The sequence below is a fragment of the Xyrauchen texanus genome, chromosome 38, assembly GCF_025860055.1.
Source record: "Xyrauchen texanus isolate HMW12.3.18 chromosome 38, RBS_HiC_50CHRs, whole genome shotgun sequence".
NCBI classification, from domain to species: domain Eukaryota; kingdom Metazoa; phylum Chordata; class Actinopteri; order Cypriniformes; family Catostomidae; genus Xyrauchen; species Xyrauchen texanus.
This window is the reverse complement of record NC_068313.1, coordinates 36,038,222-36,065,262: the sequence shown is the minus strand read 5'-3', so window position 1 is coordinate 36,065,262 and position 27,041 is coordinate 36,038,222. Positions and strand designations below refer to the sequence as shown.

Here is a 27,041-nt window from a genome sequence, read left to right as displayed (position 1 = left end):
ATGCATTAAAAACACGGAGAGAAGTTAACGAAACAGTTACGCCAAAGCTTGAATGAATGCCTTAACGGCATAAAATAAATAACGATCTTATGCATCGATATCTCAATAACGTCCGAGCAGGAAAACAAAATATGTTTGTAAAATAGCAACAGTGCCGCCCACTCTACAGGGTTAAAATAGTTTTTAATTTTATTTGTTACGGTCTCGGTCTGAATAGACCTTTCATCGCCAGTTTGTCTCACGAGTTTGGTGTGAACAGGCCTTGACTGTAACACTGAAGTTATAGCTTGTGATTTTATCATAGGCATATTGCATATTATAATTGAAAAATTGGGTTTTGACGCGTTCAGATCACGCCTATTGATAAAGCACGGTTATAGCGCCCCTTAGTGGTTTAGAGCAGCATGTGCACATTCACCGCAGCAACAGAGGCGGTAAAAAGGCCATTCTGGACTGGTAACATCTGCAAATCGATTTCAACAAAAGCAGAACTTGATCGTCATTATTTATACACATTTTATGTTCTGAAATGCATCTTTCTGTCACTGTATAAACATTCGGCATTCCAGCATCGCCTCATAAACGAGTGACAGATCGGATAGTTTGAGTTTGACGTACTCAGCAAGCCATGCCCAATAGATGCGACCGGGGACCGGGGAACAGGCATCATGTCATCAAGACCCAGAATGCAATGTGGCCTGACATCATATAAGGAGCAGGGTTACACAACGGCCAAATCCACAAACCGTGCTAAACAACTGGACGTCCAGATCCAAACATTTACGACTGTGTGTTCAGTTCGGCACTTGCACGACATGCAGAGATATTTAAGTCAGTCTTCAGTTCCTCCTTTGCAAAACGCGTTGCTCGTCCTTTAAGATGCTGTCTTACGTTCAGGTGCAGTATTTTCAGTATTAACGGTGGAAACCACTAGAGCAGCTGGCGCCCAAAACGGTATGAGGAGAGACCAAAATGCAAATGAGGGGGAGGAGTCCAAAATAAACATGCAGAGATGATTGACAGTTGGTCACTGTTCTTCTCTCTCCTCCTCTTCCTCTACATCTTCTTCATCCAGCGAGACTACGCCAGACGAGGCCACGTCCGACACCTTTCGACGCGCGGAATATTCCGGCGGGAGACAGACCCCGCCTCCGCAGTCCTTACAAGGCGTGTCCTCGTCTTCGAAAGTCTCTGAGTATGTCGCCAAGCAACAGGGGGAGTGGCCTCGTCGGTGCCCCGCCTGCTGGAGGCGGGCCAAGTGTAGCTCCTCCCCTCCCTGAAGCGCTCTGAGAATCTTGGTGGCGAGGTCGGCCGCGGGAGCATCCGCGTGGCGACCGAGGTCCCGTAGCAACGGGTGTCTTTCGTCCAAGCTGCACATGCTGGAACAGAGCGTCTCCGACGGCGACCCCACGAGAGGTGAAAGGTCAGCTCCAACGCCACTTTCGGCCTCACACAGACCTCGACCCTGCAAGTGAGCTTGACACACTTGAGCGTGTAAGAGGTCCCGCAGGTAGTGAGGGTACGAGGACAGATCTGCGAAAAGATAACAGCTGCGTTACAATCCGTTAAAAATAACATACAACAAAAAAACATTATTTGAGACTCTCTCTCTCTCACTCTACCTCTCTCTACCTCTCTCTCTCTCCCTCTCTCTACCTCTCTCTCTCTCTCTCTTTCCCTCTCTCTACCTCCCTCTCTACCTCCCTCTCTACCTCTCTCTCTACCTCCCTCTCTACCTCCCTCTCTACCTCCCTCTCTACCTCCCTCTCTACCTCCCTCTCTACCTCCCTCTCTACCTCCCTCTCTACCTCTCTCTCTACCTCTCCTCCCTCTACCCGGTACTTGCAGGAGAAATGAAAGCTGGAATATCAAATAACGCCAGAGAGCAAAATGCAGGAGAGAGAGAGAGAGAGAGAGAGAGAGAGAGAGAGAGAGAGAGAGAGAGAGAGAGAGAGAGAGAGAATTATGTTTTTGGAGAATGAAAGTAGGGCAGTAGGACAATAATTTCTGTGTTTGTTTGGAGGGGGAAGACACATCGTCGTAAGTAAGGAAATATAGAGATGCTGCAATTGTGTGTGTGTGTGTGAGTGTGTGTGTGTGTGTGTGTGTGTGCCTGCGCCATGATGTTCATTATATAAAGTGTATTTATTCATATGAATGTCAGTTGCTTTCCTTGTGGGGCAATAAACATTGTGGAGATGTCTGTACTCAGAAAGGTTCTTTCCAGGACTTCATTAGCTTTAATTAATATCGACACAAAGTTATACGACACGGCGTGAGGGAAACAAATGATTATAACTCATGAATATTAATTACGTGATTAGTTAGGACTCTGTTATGTAGGATGAAAGGAAGCTACTGTTAGTATGTGATAACCATTATAGGATTAACACTGTTTATTTATTTCTGTTCACTTTATTTTATTAGTCCACTGATATTTTGTATTTGTGTGTGTGTATGTGAGTGTGTGTGTGTATGTGAGTGTGAGTGTGTATGTGTGTGTGTGTGTGAGTGTGAGTGTGTGTGTATGTGTGTGAGTGAGTGTGAGTGTGAGTGTGTATGTGTGTGTATGTGAGTGTATGTGAGTGTGTGTGAGTGTATGTGAGTGTGTGTGTGTGTGTGTGCGCGAGTGTGTGTGTGTGTGTGCGCGAGTGTGTGCGAGTGTGCGCATGTGAGTGTGCGTGTGTATGTGAGTGTGCGTGCGTGTATGTGAGTGTGCGTGCGTGTATGTGAGTGTGCGTGCGTGTATGTGTGTGCGTATGTATGTGTGTGTGCGTGCGTGTGCGTATGTGCGTGTGTATGTGACTGTGCGTGTGTATGTGCGTGTGAGTATGTGTGTATGCGAGTGTATGTGTTGGTGCGTGTGTATGTGAGTGTATGTGTGTGCGTGTATGTGTGGGTGCGTGTGTATGTGAGTGTATGTGTATGTGTTGGTGCGTGTGTAGGTGAGTATGTGTGGGTGCGTGTGTATGTGAGTGTATGTGTGTGCGCGTGTGTATGTGTGGGTGCGTGTGTATGTGATTGTGCGCGCGTGAGTGCGTGCGTGCGTGAGTGTATACCTGTGCTCTGTGTGACCGGCTCATTTGGAGGTAAAAAATCTTCATCGTAAGAATCTTCATTAGATTCGTCACCGTCCACTGAAGACCAGGCACGAAGTTTTGCCTCCGCGATCGCAAACTGCTCTGCCACCCCTGAAACACACACACACACACACGCACACACACTGCATCATATTTATACCAGAGCACGCATCAGTTGTGAGGCGCAGCAATCATTTCAACACTACAGTAAAGGATGTGATATCGCCATGGATACAAGATGATGAGTTCCGAAGACAAACCACTTTTGATTGACAGGTACTGTAAGTCACAATGTAACATTGCCCGGATCTGATGACATCACCACAGTGTGCGAATGAGTGACCTCGCGGCAGCTGAGCAGCTCACACACACACACACACACACACACACACACACACACACACACACACACACACACACACACACACACACACGTTCATCTGTGTGGTGATTCAGTTAAATAAAATTGCAGAGCTAATAAACCAATTAAATCTGTCTAAACTATCTGTATATATATACAGTACATTAATACTTACAGTATTAACAAAGCATTGCAGAAGAAACAGAAATAATAATAAAAAATACTTATTATTAAGAATTAAGAGAAATAGTGAAATTGTCACAGATATCAATAGAAAATATATAAAAATGCATTTTACATTTATGCATTTGGCAGATGCTTTTATCCAAAGTGACTTACAGTGCACTTATTACAGGGACAATCCCCCCCGGAACAACCTGGAGTTAAGTGCCTTACTCAAGGACACAATGGTGGTGACTGTGGGGATCAAACCAGCGACCTTCTGATTGCCAGTTATGTGCATTAGCCCACTACACCACCACTCCATAAACATCAAAAAAGTATTTTAAATTGTCATCGACACTGTTTTTATTTTCTCTCGTTGCATTGATTCACAGAATGATTCTTACACACACAGCAAGTGTTGTTGGAGTTTGGCAATTTTCCCAGATGTAAGATAAGTTCGATTTTATCCTGTGTGTGTGTGTGTGTGTGTGAATCTGCATGGGACGTCCAAGTAAATACACACTCACACGTTTACAAGGATACACACACACACACACACACACACACACACACACACACACACACACACACACACACACAGCAAGAGAAACCTCACCTGCATCCTCACACATGCTTGCATTTATATAGCTAGGCTTCTGTTGTCTTTTATATAAAACCACACACAAACACATGCCATGAATATTTAGTGACACGTTAGACTTCAGTAACATTGACCGAAAGCGCGAGAGAGGACGCTAGAACATTCTGAATGCATTCCGCTCAGGTACGGCTCATCAATCGCGGTGCTGCCGCGGAGGCAAAACGCTTTGTCATACTAGAGAGCAACAGAAAGAGACGAGTAACCTTCAGAAGGAGAAAGTTTGAGAGGAAGCAGCTGATAAAACCAGGCCAGACAGAACGACAGATATTGTGTTACTGGGTCCCTCTCAGTCCGCTTCAAACTCTGACATATCCAGTGACTAGTTCCTCCTCTGAAGTGCTCATTGTACTGTTGCTACCTCGTCAACAACACTTTGTTTTCAGGCGGAACGATAGAAAAAGCCTGACAAAACTAATAATAGCAGAAGTTTAACGCTCTTGGTGTGTGTTACACAGTTTAAACAGGTATTAATGCCAAAACTTATGTTTGGTGGCTCAAAGCCCTTCCAAGTACCCAAATTCATGTTTATGTCAAACAGAATCACATCTTGGGGAACTAGGAAGTGTAATAAGACACCATAACAAAACACCCAAACACTCTCCTAATGAAAGGTCAAAGGTCACTGACCTGCAGCGAAGCGAGCCTCCTGCTCGCCCTCAGACAGATGCGAGTAAGACGTGAGGTGAGACTCCAGGGCAATGGGCGTGTCGGTGGGTTTACACCAGCCCTTCCACTCGATCAGGTGGGCCACACGGCCCTGCGCCATCGCCGTGGGCTTTGTCACATGATCTTTGACCACCTGGGAGATTCCTGCACACACACACACACACACACACACACACACGTAAGATGTGCTGGAGTAAATGACCTGAATACTGAATAATACAGGAGCAATAATCCAGGTCATGGTGTCAATCAGTACAACACCATTGTTTGATGAGGTGTGTGTGTGTGTGTGTGTGTACTATGATCTAGTGAGCTGTGAGCTTTTGAATAGAAAGCGTGTCTGTGGGTCAGATTGAGATTTGGGTGGGGACTAATTATTACATTGTGAGAACCTTTTGGAAGGTCCTCGGATGAAAAGAGCTTCATAAAGGGACTAAAATAAGGTTTTCTTTAAATTGCAAAAATGGCAATATTTTTCTGTAAAGGTTAAGGCATATTCACACCGAGAACCAAACGAAAATGTAAAACACAAAACGCTGTCGAAAGGTCTATTAACCAATAACTAAAATGCAGTCAGAAGGTCTATTCACACCAGGAACGAAACGAAAAAGCAAAACAAAATCCTGATAAAAGCTTGTTTCACACCAAGAACGAAATTAAACAAAATGCTGACTAAAGTCTATTCTCGCCAAGAGCGATATAAAAAGCAAAATGAAATGCTGTTGGAAGGTCACACCAAGAACGAAACAAAATGCTGATAAAAGCTTGTTTCACACCAAGAATAAAACAAACGAAATGCTGATGAAAAGTCTATTTACACCAAGAACAAAACAAAATGAAACACTAGTCAAAACAGGAATGAAACAAAAAAGCTAAATACAATGCTGATGATAGGTCTTTTCACATCAAGACCTAAACAAAAATGCAGAACAAAATCCTGAAAATATCTTGTTTCATACCAAGAACAAAATGCTGACGAAAAGTCTATTCACACCAAAAACAAAACAAAACGAAATGCTGACGAAAAGTCTATTCACACCAAGAACAAAACAAAACGAAATGCTGGCGAAAAGTCTATTCACACCAAGAACAAAACAAAATGAAATGCTGGCAAAAAGTCTATTCACACCAAAAACAAAACAAAACGAAATGCTGACAAAAAGTCTATTCACACCAAAAACAAAACAAAACGAAATGCTGACAAAAAGTCTATTCACACCAAAAACAAAACAAAAAATGAAATGCTGGCAAAAAGTCTATTCACACCAAAAACAAAACAAAAAATGAAATGCTGGCAAAAAGTCTATTCACACCAAAAACAAAACAAAACGAAATGCTGACAAAAAGTCTATTCACACCAAAAACAAAACAAAACGAAATGCTGACGAAAAGTCTATTCACACCAAAAACAAAACAAAACGAAATGCTGACAAAAAGTCTATTCACACCAAAAACAAAACAAAACGAAATGCTGACGAAAAGTCTATTCACACCAAGAACAAAACAAAATGCTGACAAAAAGTCTATTCACACCAAAAACAAAACGAAATGCTGACAAAAAGTCTATTCACACCAAAAACAAAACAAAATGAAATGCTGACAAAAAGTCTATTCACACCAAAAACAAAACAAAATGAAATGCTGACAAAAAGTCTATTCACACCAAGAACAAAACAAAATGCTGACAAAAAGTCTATTCACACCAAAAACAAAACAAAACGAAATGCTGACAAAAAGTCTATTCACACCAAAAACAAAACAAAACGCTGACGAAAAGTCTATTTACATCAAGAACAAAACAAAACGAAATGCTGACAAAAAGTCTATTTACATCAAGAACAAAACAAAACGAAATGCTGACGAAAAGTCTATTCACACCAAGAACAAAACAAAACGAAATGCTGACGAAAAGTCTATTCACACAAAGAACAAAACAAAATGCTGACGAAAAGTCTATTCACACAAAGAACAAAACAAAATGCTGATGAAAAGTCTATTCACACCAAGAACAAAACAAAACAAAATGCTGACGAAAAGTCTATTCACACAAAGAACAAAACAAAACGCTGACGAAAAGTCTATTCACACAAAGAACAAAACAAAATGCTGACGAAAAGTCTATTCACACCAAGAACAAAACAAAACAAAATGCTGACGAAAAGTCTATTCACACAAAGAACAAAACAAAATGCTGACGAAAAGTCTATTCACACCAAGAACAAAACAAAACAAAATGCTGACGAAAAGTCTATTCACACCAAGAACAAAACAAAACAAAATGCTGACGAAAAGTCTATTCACACAAAGAACAAAACAAAATGCTGACGAAAAGTCTATTCACACAAAAAACAAAACAAAATGCTGACAAAAAGTCTATTCACACCAAGAACAAAACAAAATGCTGACGAAAAGTCTATTCACACCAAAAACAAAACAAAATGCTGACAAAAAGTCTATTCACACCAAAAACAAAACGAAATGCTGACAAAAAGTCTATTCACACCAAAAACAAAACAAAACGAAATGCTGACAAAAAGTCTATTCACACCAAGAACAAAACAAAACGAAATGCTGACGAAAAGTCTATTCACACCAAAAACAAAACAAAACGCTGACGAAAAGTCTATTTACATCAAGAACAAAACAAAACGAAATGCTGACGAAAAGTCTATTCACACCAAAAACAAAACGAAATGCTGACGAAAAGTCTATTCACACCAAGAACAAAACAAAACGAAATGCTGACGAAAAGTCTATTCACACAAAGAACAAAACAAAATGCTGACGAAAAGTCTATTTACATCAAGAACAAAACAAAATGAAATGCTGACAAAAAGTCTATTCACACCAAGAACAAAACAAAATGTTGACGAAAAGTCTATTTACATCAAGAACAAAACAAAACGAAATGCTGTCGAAAAGTCTATTTACATCAAGAACAAAACAAAACAAAATGCTGACAAAAAGTCTATTCACACCAAGAACAAAACAAAATGTTGACGAAAAGTCTATTTACATCAAGAACAAAACAAAACGAAATGCTGTCGAAAAGTCTATTCACACCAAGAATAAAACAAAATGCTGATGAAAAGTATATTCACAGCAAGAACAAAACAAAACGAAATGCTGACGAAAAGTCTATTCACACCAAGAACAAAACAAAATGTTGACGAAAAGTCTATTTACATCAAGAACAAAACAAAACGAAATGCAGTCGAAAAGTCTATTCACACCAAGAATAAAACAAAATGCTGACGAAAAGTCTATTCACAGCAAGAACAAAACAAAACGAAATGCTGACGAAAAGTCTATTTACATCAAGAACAAAACAAAACGAAATGCTGACAAAAAGTCTATTCACACCAAGAACAAAACAAAATGTTGACGAAAAGTCTATTTACATCAAGAACAAAACAAAACGAAATGCTGTCGAAAAGTCTATTCACACCAAGAATAAAACAAAATGCTGACGAAAAGTCTATTCACAGCAAGAACAAAACAAAACGAAATGCTGACGAAAAGTCTATTCACACCAAGAATAAAACAAAATGCTGACAAAAAGTCTATTCACACCAAGAACAAAACAAAACGAAATGCTGACGAAAAGTCTATTCACACCAAGAACAAAACAAAACGAAATGCTGACGAAAAGTCTATTCACACCAAAAACAAAACAAAACGCTGACGAAAAGTCTATTTACATCAAGAACAAAACAAAACGAAATGCTGACGAAAAGTCTATTTACACCAAGAACAAAGCAAAACGAAATGCTGGCGAAAAGTCTATTCACACCAAGAACAAAACAAAATGAAATGCTGACGAAAAGTCTATTCACACCAAAAACAAAACAAAACGCTGACGAAAAGTCTATTTACATCAAGAACAAAACAAAACGAAATGCTGACGAAAAGTCTATTTACACCAAGAACAAAGCAAAACGAAATGCTGGCGAAAAGTCTATTTACACCAAGAACAAAACAAAACAAAATGCTGACGAAAAGTCTATTCACACCAAAAACAAAACAAAATGCTGACGAAAAGTCTATTCACACCAAAAACAAAACAAAATGCTGACGAAAAGTCTATTCACACCAAAAACAAAACGAAATGCTGACGAAAAGTCTATTCACACCAAAAACAAAACAAAACGCTGACGAAAAGTCTATTTACATCAAAAACAAAACAAAACGAAATGCTGACGAAAAGTCTATTTACACCAAGAACAAAGCAAAACGAAATGCTGGCGAAAAGTCTATTCACACCAAGAACAAAACAAAATGAAATGCTGGCGAAAAGTCTATTTACACCAAGAACAAAACAAAACAAAATGCTGACGAAAAGTCTATTCACAGCAAGAACAAAACAAAACGAAATGCTGACGAAAAGTCTATTCACACCAAGAATAAAACAAAATGCTGACAAAAAGTCTATTCACACCAAGAACAAAACGAAATGCTGACAAAAAGTCTATTCACACCAAAAACAAAACAAAACGAAATGCTGACAAAAAGTCTATTTACACCAAGAACAAAACAAAACGAAATGCTGGCGAAAAGTCTATTTACACCAAGAACAAAGCAAAACGAAATGCTGGCGAAAAGTCTATTCACACCAAGAACAAAACAAAACGAAATGCTGACGAAAAGTCTATTTACACCAAGAACAAAGCAAAACGAAATGCTGACAAAAAGTCTATTCACACCAAGAACAAAACAAAACGAAATGCTGACGAAAAGTCTATTTACACCAAGAACAAAACAAAACGCTGACGAAAAGTCTATTCACACCAAGAACAAAACAAAACGAAATGCTGACGAAAAGTCTATTTACACCAAGAACAAAACAAAACGCTGACGAAAAGTCTATTTACACCAAGAACAAAGCAAAACGAAATGCTGGCGAAAAGTCTATTCACACCAAGAACAAAACAAAATGAAATGCTGGCGAAAAGTCTATTCACACCAAGAACAAAACAAAAAACTAAACAAAATACTGATAAAAAAAGTTGTTTCACATCAAGACTGAAACAAAAAAGCAAAACAAAATACTGAAAAATGCATATTTCACACCAAGGAGGAAGCAAAAACTAAATGCTGACGAATGTTTTAATCACACCAAGAACAAAAAAACAAAGAAAAATGCTGAAAAAGTCTAGTCCATACAAAAAAGCTAAACAAAATGCTGCAAAGGGGTATATTCACAACAAGAACGAAATTGAAAACAAAAACAAAATGCTGATTCAAGATCTATTTACAACATGCAAGAAACAGAAAACCAAAACGAACCGCTGATGAAAGAAAATACTGACAAAACAAAAATATTTACAAGAACGAAGAGGAAAAGCAAAACAAAATGCAATCCAAGGGTCTATTCACAAAAGCCGGTCATTTACGTGCTTAAAATATCTTTATTTTACTGAAAATATAATTGTGTTGAGTATTCAAACTATTTGTGTTCATGTATTTACCGTGAAGTGAAGATCTAGCCAGCGCTGCAATCTCTTGAATGGTGAGAGCTCGTCTGGATTTTGGTAACATGTCGTTGTTGTCGTCAACATTTACCTGACAGACGACAACAAAACATTGTCAACAAAAGCTCAAACAGTTAAAGGACAAACAAAACAACAGATTTTCATGGCAGTGTTTAGTCAGTATTCTATGATATTGGGAAATCACATTGACATTTTTATACCATATACAAGCAATTCTACAAGAGAACATATTTGTGCTGCACAAAACTCACCACAGTGCTTGTGTGTTATGGATGGTTGTCTGAATATCTTACTGTAAGATTACTAAAGTGCTTTGGGTGTTTTTTAACAATGTTTCACAAACAACAAAGTGAAAGAGAGTGATGAATCAGTCAGATGCAGACAGCAGTCCATTCACACACAAACACTGCCTACTGGTGTGTGTGTGTGTGTGTGTGTGTGTGTGTGTGTGTGTGTGTGTGTGAGTGGCTGTGTGAGTTACTGAGTGTGAGTATGTGTGTGTGTGTGTGTGTGTGTGTGTGCTGCTCGTGTCTTTAGTTAGCATGTGCATCAGGCATGCTAAAGCCCTCCAGATGTCTCACCTGAGCAGGTAAGAGGTTATTCACTAGGGTAAACTAATTGTAAACACGTCATGGGACTTTCAGTGAAGCGGACGGCAAACAGCTGATGACAATGTAAATAAAGACACGCAAGCTCTGTCCCCGAGAGCTATTGACAACCACAAGATATGCCATGATGATTCCCTACATGAGCTTGAGGTAATAACACCATTATGGTCTGCAGTTCACACACACACACACACACACACACACACACACACACACACACACTGCAGACATAGAGAGCGTCGTCTACTGCCCTAGTGAACGCAGAGCTGAGATTACTCCCTAAAGGAGAGCTCAATGAATGTCTTATTTTCAGATCTGCAGTCGTCTCTTTCACTGACTCATGCAATAAGACGTTAACTAGAGCCCTGACACCCGCTGTACAGATGAATAGAACGGAATAGAGCGAAGAACAGCAGAGTAGAATACAAAAGTATACAAAATAAAATATCATACCTGAACAGAATCTGAATAGAAGAGGAAATAATTGAAGAGAATAATACAGAAAAGACGACAATTCATCAGAATACAACTTAATTGAAAATAGAATAGAATGGATAATGGAATTGTGTAGAACAAAGAACAGTAGAGAATAATGCAAAAGTGTAGAACCTAAAATATCATTCCAGAACAGAGTCTAAATAGAATAGAAAAATAAAAAAGAATAGAAATGAAAAGAAAATATTAAATAATAAAACTCAATTGAGAATAGAATAGAAAATGGAATAAAGAATAGGGAATAGAATAGAAAAACAGAATAGAACATAAACTACCATAATAGAAAATAGTCTGAATAGAATAGAAATAAATAGATGAGAATAGAACAGAAAAGAAGAAAATACAATAGAATAGAACTTGATTGAGAATAGAATATTGGAATAGAATAACATACAGAATAGAATATAAAATGCCATAATATATATAAATCTAAATAGAATAGAAAAAAATAGATGAATAGAAAATAAGAAAATACACGAGAATAGAACTTGATTGAGAATAGAATAGAATATAAAATACCATAATAGGGAAAAAAGTCTGAATAGAATAGAAATAAATAGATGAGAATAGAATTGAAAAGAAGAAAATACAATAGAATAGAACTTGATTGAGAATAGAATATTGAATAGAATAACATACAGCATAGAATATAAAGATAATATAAATAGATCTGAATAGAATAGAAATAAATAGATGAGAATAGAATTGAAAAGAAGAAAATACACTAGAATAGAACTTGATTGAGAATAGAATAGAATATAAAATACCATAATAGGAAAAAAAGTCTGAATAGAATAGAAATAAATAGATGAGAATAGAATTGAAAAGAAGAAAATACACTAGAATAGAACTTGATTGAGAATAGAATTAAATAACAACAGAATAGAACATAAAATACCATAATAGAAAAAAGTCTGAACATAATAGAAATAAATAGATCAGAATAGAACAGAAAATAAATAAAAATAACAGAATAGAAATTGAAATGGTAATATAATATATACAGAATAGAAACTTAATTGAAAATGGAATCAAATAAAATAAAGCACAGTGGAGTAGAATAGAATATAACACAATAACATATAACAAAATACCATAATAGAATAGAGCAGAACAGAACATAAATACCAGAACAGAATGCAGAAAATAACAGAATTAAACAGAATACAAAAAGAGAAGATGAACAAATAAGAACAGAACAGAAGAAAGGGTTATAGAATTGATATTATGGAGAATAGAATATGAAATGGAGTAAAATAGAACAGAGAAACCCCGATGGATGGGTTCTTGACTGCTCTATTCGCATTCAACCCATCAACACAGGGTCAGATCTACAGGTTTCATTACGGCAAACACACGGTAATTAAGCGCGAGGCACACAAAAGGCCGTTTGAAAGCGCGATTCGAAACAGAACAGCTACATGTGTTTCTCATCTTTCTCTCTGTGAGGCTTTAATTCACATGCATATCATTACCAAGACCCTCAGACCCACCGATGAACGGGAGCACGCGCCCCACGGGCCCTGCGCTTCAGCACCGAGCGCGCAAAAGCAATGATACTGTCCACTGCCTGCATCGCAAATACATTCACACCCTCAGAACCACAAACGCGTATGCATGCATCCATGCACACATAGGCGCGCGCGCATGCATGCATGCATGCAACAGCAAACGGCCAGAAATGATGAATACTGATACCGCGGTGGGCGGCTCGTCGTTCGCGCCGCACAGGAACAGAAGCTTCTCCATGGAGTCCGTCCGCACAGACATGCCACGTCGCGCGCGCGCGCACCCCGCTATTCCACTGGAACTTGGAAGGAAACGAGCATTTCTATAGCAACCCGTCACCATGGAACGATTTCTCCAAGGATACGGCGGGCTGGAAGCGCGGGTGACGTCACATGCACCACATCTGATGATGGCTTTCTCTCTCTCTCTCTCTCTCTCTCTCTCTTTGAATGCATGCAAACATCACATTCACACGCGCACAGCTTGGTGAACACAGGAGGTTCATGCATTAGTTACCTAGTTATTGTAGTTAGTGTAGTGCTATTAGTTGCACTCACTAATGTTATCGAATAAAACCTTACCCTGTCATATTATAGTGTTCATAACTTTAGTTCATAAATAATCTGACCGGACAAGCGGTGTCCCAAGAGTGCTGATATTTCCTATAAAGGAAATATAACTGGGACACTTCCGCTCATCTGTGTCACTCAATATTAAATTCTGTGCTCTGAAATTGGTCAACAGATGCACTGCAGCAAAGGTTCTCAAGTTTTGGTCGCAAACCCTTGCATGTTTCCTCTCCTTGCACACCATCCCTTAAAATACTGCTCGTCCAATCAGATTAGAGCACCAGAACTAACTGTTGTATATTCAGTGTCACAGTCAAATAAACACGTTTGTCCAAACATTTGTGATATTTTACTCCCATGACCTCATTTACCGTAGTGAGGCTGTTAAATGGGGAAAACATTACTGCAGTGACACGGTGGATTCTGTTTGAAAAAACACATTAAGAATGAATGTCTAATTACTCTGAATGGCTTGTGAGTGATTGGGCTCTTGGGTTAATTAGGTCATTATCAAACCCAGAAAAGGCTGAAAAAGTAATTTCCTGCTTCGTATGCAGAATCGCACAGTTCAGTTAGAAACTCATCCTAATCAGCTCAGATCTGCTCTGGGAATGATTATTTATCTTCCCGCCCCAAAGTCAAACATCCTTAAAATAAGAAATGCTTACTTGAAACAATTTCATAAGACATTAAGACAATTATTTCTCTCACCACAATGGCAAATCATTTTTTTCTTCTTCTTGTTTTAAGAATAAAATCTAATCAAATTAAATGAATGTTCCAGATTCGGTGCAAGTGAAGCTTGATGGACAGCATTTGTGGAATCATTCACTACAAAATATATTGTCGACTTGCATAAATCGCAGTTACTGCGAGACACTTGCAATGGAAGTAAATGGGGCAGCACAAAATCCCCAAAACACACACTGTTTTAAAAGTATAGCCACAAGACCAGGACAGGACTTGTAATCTGGCATACCGGGCATTTTTCCGGTGGGCCGACGCACTTTGTGGCCGTTTAGGGGTGAACTGGCCATCGGGAGAACCGAGCGGGCCGGTGGGTCCACCGCGAAACGTTCCGAATGGGCCTCGATAATCTAAAACGAGCCGGCGTGTTATGCAGAACGGACCACAAAACGGCGCCGCGATATGCAGAAAAGGACAGCGAACACCCCCTTGCCCTGCCCCATGCTCAACAACTTTTGCCCATCACCCCTGGAGTCGCGAGTTTGAATCCAGGGTGTGCTGAGTGACTCCAGTCAGTTCTCCTAAGCAACCAAATTGGCCCGGTTGCTAGGGAGAGTAGAGTCACATGGGGTAACCTCCTCGTGGTGGTGATTAGTGGTTCGTTCTCAATGGGGCGTGTGGTGAGTTGTGTGTGGATCGTGGAGAGTAGCATGAGCCTCCACACGCTGGGAGTCTCCGCGGATACACAACGAGTCACATGATCAGATGCACGGATTGACGGTCTCCGAAGCGGAGGCAACCGAGACTCGTCCTCCGCCACCCGGATTGAGGCGAGTAACCACGCCACCACGAGGACCTGCTAAGTAGTGGGAATTGGGCGTTCCAAAATTAGGGAGAAAAATAAAATAAATATATTGTCAATAGGGTATGACATTTCTTTTTAGTTAATTATGCTTATTAGGTATTTGCTTTTGAAGTTTTTCTCAAATGTTTTGATAGTTTTGCTGGAAAACAAGATGAAGAAGAATTGCAGTGGGACAGAAAAAAACATTTACAGAGTTTCAGTCTCTTGTATTTCTCACATGATGTCTTGCACAATAAGGATGTATGAAAGGTGTTATGTGAATGTAGGCTTCCACAGCTCAGGGTGCAGCGTGGCCGCTAACCGTATAATGATGACAGAAATAGCTCTTGAATGGCAGTCCTCGGAGCGAGGCGGCAGTAGCTGCTATCTGTGGCCCACTTTCTAAAGGACACAATAGCACGTGGGGGCAGCGCCCGCCGACGCTCCGCAGTGAGCAAATTACAGGAGAGGATGGAAACCAGTGCCGTTTCCAAATGCTTTGAATTAAAAATGGAAATGGAGCAGGTAGTGGAAACTTTGGCACCTTGAGGTAACGCTCCAAGTATGTCGCTTCCAGGCTGCGAGCCAAACTGGTCCGTGTGTTTCCTAAGAGCGTGAGGTCGGAGTACGAACTTCCCGGGCTCCAGTCCACACGCAACCTGTCGCCCACCGCCACTGTAGGGGAAGGAGAGGATGCTGAGCGACTCATGCCTGACCGACCCTATGCCCACTGCCATCGTAACCAAGGAAACAGAGCATGATGCTGTGGGATCCTTAGAATATCAGATTTATACACAGTGACCACAAAAAGTATTTGAACACTTTTTGGGGCTGAAGTCACGCTTAAAATTGAGATCAAGTGTGACAGACAGACAGACAGACAGATAGACAGACAGACAGATAGACAGATCTATCTATCTGTCTGTGTGTCATCTATCTGTCTGTCATCCATCCATCCATCTATCTATCCATCTATCTATCTATCTATCTATCTATCTATCTATCTATCTATCTATCTATCTGTCCGTCCGTCCGTCTGTCCGTCTATCTATCTATCTATCTGTCTGTCTGTCTGCCTGCCTCTTATCTATCTATCTATCTATCTATCTATCTATCTATCTATCTATCTATCTATCTATCTATCTATCTATCTATCCGTCTGTCATCTATCTGTCTATCCGTCCGTCTGTCATCTATCTGTCTATCCGTCCGTCTGTCTATCTATCATCTATCTGTCTATCTATCTGTCTGTCTGTCCGTCCGTCCGTCCGTCTGTAATCTATCTATCTATCTGTCCGTCCGTCCGTCCGTCCGTCCGTCCGTCCGTCCGTCCGTCTGTCATCTATCTATCTGTCTGTCCGTCCGTCCGTCTGTCTGGATCGCAGTGGTCCAAAGTACGCAACATCACATTAGTCGTCTGCATCCTCCACAACCTAGCGCTCAGAACCGCACCATGCAAACTGCATTTAGCATAAATGTTTTGGGTGTTTTAGTGCCATTAGCAAAGTTGCATAATTCTTATAGAGAAAGGGGTGCTAAAACAACACATGCAAATAAACCAGGCGATCAGCGGCCCAATTCACACTCCCTCTGGTGAAGATTAATGAAGCGAGACATCAGCACATGACATAGATGCACATGCACATGTGACATCAGCACATGCCCCAATTCACCAACACTTCCACCAGCCAGAGCACATGTGATTATGGAAAAATCTTTATGCTTGACAATCACGTGACTTCTGTAAAATGACTTCATGTGGTTCATTACTCGTATTGCAGCAATTGCACTCGTATGACCATAGTGTGGCGCTATAAGCGAGTTCAGTTTTCTCCTAAATGGATATTTAAGGTTTTTATGTGCTTTCGAGTTAAACTGAGAGATTAAAAGGTGTTAAAAGGTGTTAAAAGGTTAAGGTTACACCCCCGAGGGGTGTTAAAACGTTAAGGTTACACCCCCGAGGGGCTCCTGCTCTCTTGCACCACTGAACTGTGTCTCCCACGAACCCGTTTACACCCTGAGCTCAGATGTCCGTCTCCTCTTAAAGCTCTTCACTAATGAGGCTCTCATTGTCCGACCTGTGCGGTGGAATACAGCCTGATAAACGGAGTGATGTCACTCTTTTGTGCTTGTGTTAGTTTCTTGAACTCGCACCATTTCACTGAATGGCTGAATGTCATGAAGTCGCTCGTGGGCTTTCCTGCTGCTGTCGCTCTAACGCTATTGGTGGACTGCATGTCTGGCCATATCTATAAAAATTGTGATCACAGGTAAGATTCATTGCCAGTAAAACCAAGATATAATTCTAATTTGACAAATAATCTGTTATTTTGTATCTAAAAAGGAACATCCTGCAGGGGAGAGTGTTTTAATATGACCTGCAGTGCATCAGATCATTAACAAGATGAACAAACGTTTAATGTACGCATCAAACACTGCCGACATGTTCCTTTCCGCACATCATTTTTGATTATATTCATGTATGTGGCTACAGCAGTGAAATTAATACCAGAAACTTTCAGTTCTCCTCTGCACTCGACTCCATTACCACAAACCAGACGAGTGACACGAGCTCCACTGAACACCGTCTTCACTCCTATTGGTTATGCACCCAAAGGTCTGTCTGTCTGTCTGTCTGTCTGTCTCTCATCTGTCTGTCTGTCTGTCTGAATGTCTGTCTGTCTGTCTGTCTATCTGTCTGTCTATCTGTCTGTCTGTCTATCTGTCTGTCTGTCTGTCTGAATGTCTGTCTGTATGCCTGCCTGTCTGTCTGTATGCCTGCCTGTCTGTCTGCCTGCCTGTCTGTATACCTGCCTGCCTGCCTGTCTGTCTGTCTGTCTGTCTGTCTATCTGTCTATAATCTGTCTGTCTGCCTGCCTGTCTATCTATCATCTGTCAGTCTATCTGTCTATAATCTGTCTGTCTGTCTGTCTGTCTGTCTATCTTTCTGTCTATCTGTCTATGTATCTGTCTGTCTGTCTATAATCTGTCTGTCTGTCTGTCTGTCTATAATCTGTCTGTCTGTCTTTCTGTCTATAATATGTCTGTCTCTCCATCTGTCTGTCTGTCTCTCCATCTGTCTGTCTGTCTCTCCATCTGTCTGTAATCTGTCTGTCTGCCTGCCTGTCTGTCTGTCTTTCTGTCTATAATCTGTCTGTCTCTCCATCTGTCTGTCTCTCCATCTGTCTGTCTGTCTGTCTCTCCATCTGTCTGTCTGTCTTTAATCTGTCTGTCTGCCTGCCTGTCTGTCTGTCTGTCTATCTATCTATCTATCTATCTATCACTGTCAGTCTATCTGTCTATAATCTGTCTGTCTGTCTGTCTGTCTGTCTGATCTATCTATCATCTGTCTGTCTATAATCTGTCTGTCTGTCTGTCTATCATCTGTCTGACTTTCTGTCTCTCTCCATCTGTCTGTCTGTATGTTTGGCTGTCTTTCTGTCTATCATCTGTCTGTCTGTCTGTCTGTCTGTCTGTCTGTCTGTGTTTTTATCATCTGTCTGTCCATCTGTTTATCTGTCTGTCTGTCTATCATCTGTCTGTCAATCTAGCTGTCTGCCAGCCTGTCTGTCTATCTATCATCTGTCTATCTCACCTTCACGGCTTTTAAAGACACTTAGATCTTGTTGAGTTGTCCGCAAACAAATCAAGACCACCTGATGAGAGTCCAAAAAATACCCTCTAGAAATGTAATGTAGTGTACTGTATGTAGAGCACTGCATTGGTAAATATACTCAAAATCCCTTTTTCTTTAACACACACACACACACACACACACCTCTGACTAACCGGATCAAATCCATCTGGTGTCCGGCTCACACTGGGCCACGTCTCCAGAACAACGCTCACGGATCTACTCGCGGCCACCAGAGAACCGGGCCATCTGTGGCGGGTGTGTGCCTGTGTGAATGAGATGACCTCACTCAAACTCACTATGAGTGTATGTGTGTGTGTGTGTGTGTGTGTGTAACCTCTAAGTGCCGTTTGACTTTTACAATTCGCAGTGAACTGTTTTTGTGAGTGTCCTCCCAGTCCTTGTCCTGATAACTGTAGCAAAACGAATATTCTGTGCCTGTCTGTTCTCAGGTTGACACTTTTATGGATGGGACAATGAGATATAGGACAGAAAATGAGGAAGAAGGGGGGGGGACGGCAAACCTGATTCAAACTTGCACCGTCCACAATAGCTCCATAAGAGGCATTTGAAAAGTACCTGAAATAAATTATGAACAGACTGAAAATGTTGCGTTTTAAAGACTGTCAATTTTAAATGTGAACATCTGCTAAAGGTTCATTTTGCCAACTTTTAGGAATAAATTAGCACGTAGACCTTCAATGATGATAGACAAAAACTAAAAGCAGCAAAACTCCTCAAAACATTTTTATTTCAATGGGTCTTTGAAGTTTTAAGTCTTCATCCAGCAGCAATTCTGGGTCTAAACCAGCAAACTACAAGAGACCAATTACTGAACCTGTTCATTCTGTACAGATAAACGTGGCATCAAACAAAAGACGTGATTAAACTCCATCAGCACGTAATCTCTCCTGTCGCATGCCAAGCCTTAACCGCTCCGTTTATCTGCAATTAACGGGACAGCTCTCGACGGCTCGTGCTCACGGTGTGCCGCCCCGGGGGTAATGGCGTGTGCGAGTTTTGAATGGCCCGGTATCCTGATATGTCATTAATAATTACAGCACAAGATTAATAAACGATTTGCGTGGTGAAAATAAATCGGAGTTAGTTTGTTTGGGACTCTTGGAGCGAAACGGTATTAGATTTTGTTTTTTCCATTCTCATTTCTTGTACAAACAAAAAGGGAAGACCTCGAAATGTATTACCATGCAGAGAAATGTTCAGCCGGTCTCATCTGCTGTTCAGCTCAAAGAATACAGGCTTATAAATAATGTAGAAATATCAATAATCACATGGAAATGTATGCTGTCACAGCATATGACTGTATGATTTATGACAAGTTTTCCCAAATTAGGTTTTGAAAGATATAGCCAAATTCTGCAGACAAACTTTGTGGATATCAGATAAGTATACAAAGACACCGAACAATCGAAACTAGCATTAAAATGTATTTTCATTGACAACAAAGAATGTTTTTATAAAGAATATTACATTTAACGTATGTATTCTATGATTGAACTGCTGCATTTGTCATACACACGCCGTAAACAACGGCAGACATGGAGACAAAGCTTGACGGTTACTGCGTTGTGTTTACATGCAGCATGACTGCCTCACCCCATCTCACATGCAATGAGCCAAAGCTGTCCTACTGTAACCCGAAGTTGTAATGCAGCTGCATGCACATGCTGCAGAACAGCCACTTACAGTGTCTAAAAAGCGTAAACCTTCAATAATCTGCTGCAATTCTCCTGAGGACAAGCCGTGCAATCGGCTCGCTCTTACTGCAGACCAGTAGGCATACACTCTGAAAAAAAGCTTGCCGTTTCTGCTCTCTGAATCAGAAGTGTGTGTGGGCTGCAGTCCTCAGGATCGGGTTTCATATACGCGCTCTGTTCTCGCCTGTTTTTCATGCTATGAGGATGAAACAGAGGGTGAGATTCTCACCTACTGGTGTTCTGGAGGCGACACAGCCCATGCTCCGGGTAATTACGTGGTAAACTATAAACCATGAACTAATTTAAGCTGTATATATGCTGTGAGATCATGGAAGAGCTCGAGTCGCCCTCTCTCTCCTGCTGTTCTCTCATACACACTGTGTGCACTCGTTTCACAACTCAAGTCCGGCACTGCTGTGGGGCAGTAGAAAACCCCTACCGCTGTTCTGACAGAAATAAGCAGACGAACCTGCTGTTTTCTCAAACATGTAGATAAAACTGAAGTTTTCCAAAATGACACTTATTATTCTGATGTTCTGCAAAACACATGCAGACTAAACTGCTGTTCTCCCCCATCAGATATGGACTAAACTGCTGTTCTCCCCATCAAATATGGGCTAAACTGCTGTTCTCCCCCATCAGATATGGACTAAACTGCTGTTCTCCCCATCAAATATGGACTAAACTGCTGTTCTCCCCCATCAGATATGGACTAAACTGCTGTTCTCCCCATCAAATATGGACTAAACTGCTGTTCTCCCCCATCAGATATGGACTAAACTGCTGTTCTCCCCATCAAATATGGACTAAACTGCTGTTCTCCCCATCAAATATGGACTAAACTGCTGTTCTCCCCCATCAGATATGGACTAAACTGCTGTTCTCCTCATCAAATATGGACTAAACTGCTGTTCTCCCCCATCAGATATGGACTAAACTGCTGTTCTCCCCATCAAATATGGACTAAACTGCTGTTCTCCCCATCAGATATGGACTAAACTGCTGTTCTCCCCATCAAATATGGACTAAACTGCTGTTCTCCCCATCAGATATGGACTAAACTGCTGTTCTCCCCATCAAATATGGACTAAACTGCTGTTCTCCCCATCAGATATGGACTAAACTGCTGTTCTCCCCATCAAATATGGACTAAACTGCTGTTCTCCCCATCAGATATGGACTAAACTGCTGTTCTCCCCATCAGATATGGACTAAACTGCTGTTCTCCCCATCAAATATGGACTAAACTGCTGTTCTCCCCATCAAATATGGACTAAACTGCTGTTCTCCCCATCAGATATGGACTAAACTGCTGTTCTCCCCATCAAATATGGACTAAACTGCTGTTCTCCCCCATCTTATATGGACTAAACTGCTGTTCTCCCCATCAAATATGGACTAAACTGCTGTTCTCCCCCATCTTATAGGGACTAAACTGCTGTTCTCCCCCATCTTATATGGACTAAACTGCTGTTCTCCCCATCATAATGTATATGTGCGGTTCTCCCAATATTACATGGACTAAACTGCTGTTCTCCCCCATCATATATGGACTAAACTGCTGTTCTCCCCAACATGTATGGATTAAACTGCTGTTCTCCCCAACATATATGGACTAAACTGCTGTTCTCCCCCATCATATATGCACTAAACTGCTGTTCTCCCCAACATATATGGACTAAACTGCTGTTCTCTCCAACATGTATGGACTAAACTGCTGTTCTCCCCAACATGTATGGACTAAACTGCTGTTCTCCCCAACATGTATGGATTAAACTGCTGTTCTCCCAACATATATTGACTAAACTGCTGTTCTCCCAACATATATTGACTAAACTGCTGTTCTCCCCAACATATATTGACTAAACTGCTGTTCTCCCAACATATATTGACTAAACTGCTGTTCTCCCCAACATATATTGACTAAACTTCTGTTCTCCCCAACATATATGGACTAAACTGCTGTTCTCCCCAACATATATTGACTAAACTGCTGTTCTCCCCAACATATATGGACTAAACTGCTGTTCTCCCCAACATATATGGACTAAACTGCTGTTCTCCCCCATCATATATGGACTAAACTGCTGTTTTCCCATCTTATATGGACTAAACTGTTGTTCTCCCCAACATATATGGACTAAACTGCTGTTCTCCCCAACATATATGGTCTAAACTGCTGTTCTCCCCATCATATATGGACTAAACTGCTGTTTTCCCATCTTATATGGACTAAACTGCTGTTCTCCCCATCTTATATGGACTAAACTGCTGTTCTCCCCAACATATATGGACTAAACTGCTGTTCTCCCCAACATATATGGACTAAACTGCTGTTCTCCGCAACATATATGGACTAAACTGCTGTTCTCCCCAACATATATGGGCTAAACTGCTGTTCTCCCCAACATATATTGACTAAACGTCTGTTCTCTTCAATTTTATGGACTAAACTTCTGTTCTCCTCAATTTTATGGACTAAACTGCGGTTCTCCCCCATCATATATGGACTAAACTGCGGTTCTCCCCCATCATGTATGGACTAAACTGCGGTTCTCCCCATCAAATATGGACTAAACTGCTGTTCTCCCCCATCATATATGCACTAAACTGCTGTTCTCCCCAACATATATGGACTAAACTGCGGTTCTCCCCATCATATATGGACTAAACTGCGGTTCTCCCCCATCAAATATGGACTAAACTGCTGTTCTCCCCCATCATATATGCACTAAACTGCTGTTCTCCCCCATCATATACGGACTAAACTGCTGTTCTCAACATCATAATGTATGTGGACTAAACTGCTGTTCTCCCCAACATATATGGACTAAACTGCTGTTCTCCCCCATCATATATGCACTAATCTGCTGTTCTCCCCAACATATATGGACTAAACTGCTGTTCTCCCCAACATATATGGACTAAACTGCTGTTCTCCCCCATCATATATGCACTAATCTGCTGTTCTCCCCAACATATATGGACTAAACTGCTGTTCTCCCCAACATATATGGACTAAACTGCTGTTCTCCCCAACATATATGGACTAAACTGCTGTTCTCCCCAACATATATGGACTAAACTGCTGTTCTCCGCCATCATATATGCACTAATCTGCTGTTCTCCCCAACATATATGGACTAAACTGCTGTTCTCCCCCATCATATATGCACTAAACTGCTGTTCTCCCCCATCATATATGCACTAATCTGCTGTTCTCCCCAACATATATGGACTAAACTGCTGTTCTCCCCAACATATACGGACTAAACTGCTGTTCTCAACATCATAATGTATGTGGACTAAACTGCTGTTCTCGCCAACATATATGGACTAAACTGCTGTTCTCCCCCATCATATATGGACTAAACTGCTGTTCTCCCCCATCAAATATGGTCTAAACTGCTGTTCTCCCCATCATATATGGACAAAACTGCTGTTCTCCCCATCATATATGGACAAAACTGCTGTTCTCCCCCATCATATATGGACAAAACTGCTGTTCTCCCCCATCATATATGCACTAAACTGCTGTTCTCCCCCATCATATATGCACTAATCTGCTGTTCTCCCCAACATATATGGACTAAACTGCTGTTCTCCCCAACATATATGGACTAAACTGCTGTTCTCCCCAACATATATGCACTAATCTGCTGTTCTCCCCAACATATATGGACTAAACTGCTGTTCTCCCCAACATATATGGACTAAACTGCTGTTCTCCCCCATCATATATGCACTAATCTGCTGTTCTCCCCAACATATATGGACTAAACTGCTGTTCTCCCCAACATATATGGACTAAACTGCTGTTCTCCCCAACATATATGGACTAAACTGCTGTTCTCCCCAACATATATGGACTAAACTGCTGTTCTCCGCCATCATATATGCACTAATCTGCTGTTCTCCCCAACATATATGGACTAAACTGCTGTTCTCCCCCATCATATATGCACTAAACTGCTGTTCTCCCCCATCATATATGCACTAATCTGCTGTTCTCCCTAACATATATGGACTAAACTGCTGTTCTCCCCAACATATATGGACTAAACTGCTGTTCTCAACATCATAATGTATGTGGACTAAACTGCTGTTCTCCCCAACATATATGGACTAAACTGCTGTTCTCCCCCATCATATATGGACTAAACTGCTGTTCTCCCCCATCAAATATGGTCTAAACTGCTGTTCTCCCCATCATATATGGACAAAACTGCTGTTCTCCCCCATCATATATGGACAAAACTGCTGTTCTCCCCCATCATATATGGACAAAACTGCTGTTCTCCCCCATCATATATGCACTAAACTGCTGTTCTCCCCCATCATATATGGACTAAACTGCTGTTCTCCCCCATCATATATGCACTAAACTGCTGTTCTCCCCCATCATATATGCACTAATCTGCTGTTCTCCCCAACATATATGGACTAAACTGCTGTTCTCCCCAACATATATGGACTAAACTGCTGTTCTCCCCCATCATATATGCACTAATCTGCTGTTCTCCCCAACATATATGGACTAAACTGCTGTTCTCCCCAACATATATGGACTAAACTGCTGTTCTCCCCATCATATATGCACTAAACTGCTGTTCTCCCCCATCATATATGCACTAATCTGCTGTTCTCCCCAACATATATGGACTAAACTGCTGTTCTCCCCAACATATATGGACTAAACTGCTGTTCTCCCCCATCATATATGCACTAATCTGCTGTTCTCCCCAACATATATGGACTAAACTGCTGTTCTCAACATCATAATGTATGTGGACTAAACTGCTGTTCTCCCCAACATATATGGACTAAACTGCTGTTCTCCCCCATCATATATGGTCTAAACTGCTGTTCTCCCCCATCATATATGGACAAAACTGCTGTTCTCCCCATCATATATGGACAAAACTGCTGTTCTCCCCCATCATATATGCACTAAACTGCTGTTCTCCCCCATCATATATGCACTAAACTGCTGTTCTCCCCAACATATATGCACTAAACTGCTGTTCTCCCCAACATATATGCACTAAACTGCTGTTCTCCCCAACATATACAAACTAAACTGCTGTTCTCCCCAATTTTATGGACTAAACTGCTGTTCTCCCCAACATATACAGACTAAACTGCTGTTCTCCCCAATTTTATGGACTAAACTGCTGTTCTCCCCATCATAAAAGGAGTGAACTGCTGTTCTCCCCCATCATATATGCACTAATCTGCTGTTCTCCCCCATCATATATGCACTAATCTGCTGTTCTCCCCAACATATATGGACTAAACTGCTGTTCTCCCCAACATATATGGACTAAACTGCTGTTCTCCCCCATCATATATGCACTAAACTGCTGTTCTCCCCCATCATATATGCACTAATCTGCTGTTCTCCCCAACATATATGGACTAAACTGCTGTTCTCCCCAACATATACGGACTAAACTGCTGTTCTCCCCCATCATATATGCACTAATCTGCTGTTCTCCCCAACATATATGGACTAAACTGCTGTTCTCAACATCATAATGTATGTGGACTAAACTGCTGTTCTCCCCAACATATATGGACTAAACTGCTGTTCTCCCCCATCATATATGGTCTAAACTGCTGTTCTCCCCCATCATATATGGACAAAACTGCTGTTCTCCCCATCATATATGGACAAAACTGCTGTTCTCCCCCATCATATATGCACTAAACTGCTGTTCTCCCCCATCATATATGCACTAAACTGCTGTTCTCCCCAACATATATGCACTAAACTGCTGTTCTCCCCAACATATACAAACTAAACTGCTGTTCTCCCCAATTTTATGGACTAAACTGCTGTTCTCCCCAACATATACAGACTAAACTGCTGTTCTCCCCAATTTTATGGACTAAACTGCTGTTCTCCCCATCATAAAAGGAGTGAACTGCTGTTCTCCCTGACATGTATGGAATTGGAAACTGCTATTCTCCCAGAACATTTACTAATAAACATACATTTTCTCCAAATATATGCTCACTTCTATTCTCCCAAACACATGTAGTCTAAACACACAGACTATCACTGTTATTCTCCAAATACAAATATTACATTTTTGTTCTCCCAAACCTTTGAGCACTAAATGTATAATCCCTAAACATACATTGATTAAAATGTTCTCTTCAGCATATACAAACACACACACACATTCATCAAGTACATTGATCAAATTGCTGTTCTCCCAAACATAAGCTCACTAAACTTCTGTTTCCCCAAACATACACGGATTAAACGGTGTTCTCCCAAATATTTGTACTTTAAACTGCTGTTCTATGCATTATAATCGCATTATATTCACATGCATGATGGTTTGCTGTATAGTGTATTATATGAGAAGCTCACCTCAGGATAAAGCGGGGCGGGATGGACGCGAGTTTCAGCACCGCGGCGGCTGGACAGCTCCTCTGCTCGAGCTCACTGGCGTCACGGTTCCGTTCACAGCCCCGTAAACACACTCTCACTCCAGTAAGAGCCCTCCGTGAACGAACAGTCCTGCTCTTCAGTGCGTGAGC

The 27,041-nt window shown here is 40.9% G+C and overlaps 1 protein-coding gene across 3 annotated transcripts; it reads right to left on the bottom strand.

The window, feature by feature from the left end:
- fam131ab (family with sequence similarity 131 member Ab) lies at positions 1-27,041 on the bottom strand. Of its 3 annotated transcripts, none has more exons than XM_052110737.1 (5): positions 26,872-27,041; positions 10,402-10,495; positions 4,895-5,077; positions 3,060-3,191; positions 1-1,533 (listed from the first exon to the last, which is right to left on the bottom strand). In XM_052110737.1, the coding sequence occupies exons 2-5, from the start codon at positions 10,469-10,471 to the stop codon at positions 1,028-1,030; spliced, it is 891 nt and encodes a 296-aa protein (XP_051966697.1). In that variant the 5' UTR covers positions 10,472-10,495; positions 26,872-27,041; the 3' UTR covers positions 1-1,027. The 3 variants fall into 3 exon arrangements, with proteins under 3 accessions (XP_051966697.1, XP_051966698.1, XP_051966696.1); XM_052110738.1 differs by lacking the exon at positions 26,872-27,041 and adding an exon at positions 20,719-21,012; XM_052110736.1 differs by lacking the exon at positions 26,872-27,041 and adding an exon at positions 13,227-13,386.

Bases quoted from the DNA above. Each gene is read 5' to 3' on its own strand.
- fam131ab (XM_052110736.1), bottom strand. From the start codon at position 13,379: ATGGTGACGGGTTGCTATAGAAATGCTCGTTTCCTTCCAAGTTCCAGT. The intron at 10,496-13,226 runs GTATCAGTATTC...GTCGTCTGTCAG, and splicing joins ACGACGAGCCGCCCACCGCG to GTAAATGTTGACGACAACAA. The intron at 1,534-3,059 runs GTATACACTCAC...ATCTTTTCGCAG, and splicing joins GCCGGTCACACAGAGCACAG to ATCTGTCCTCGTACCCTCAC.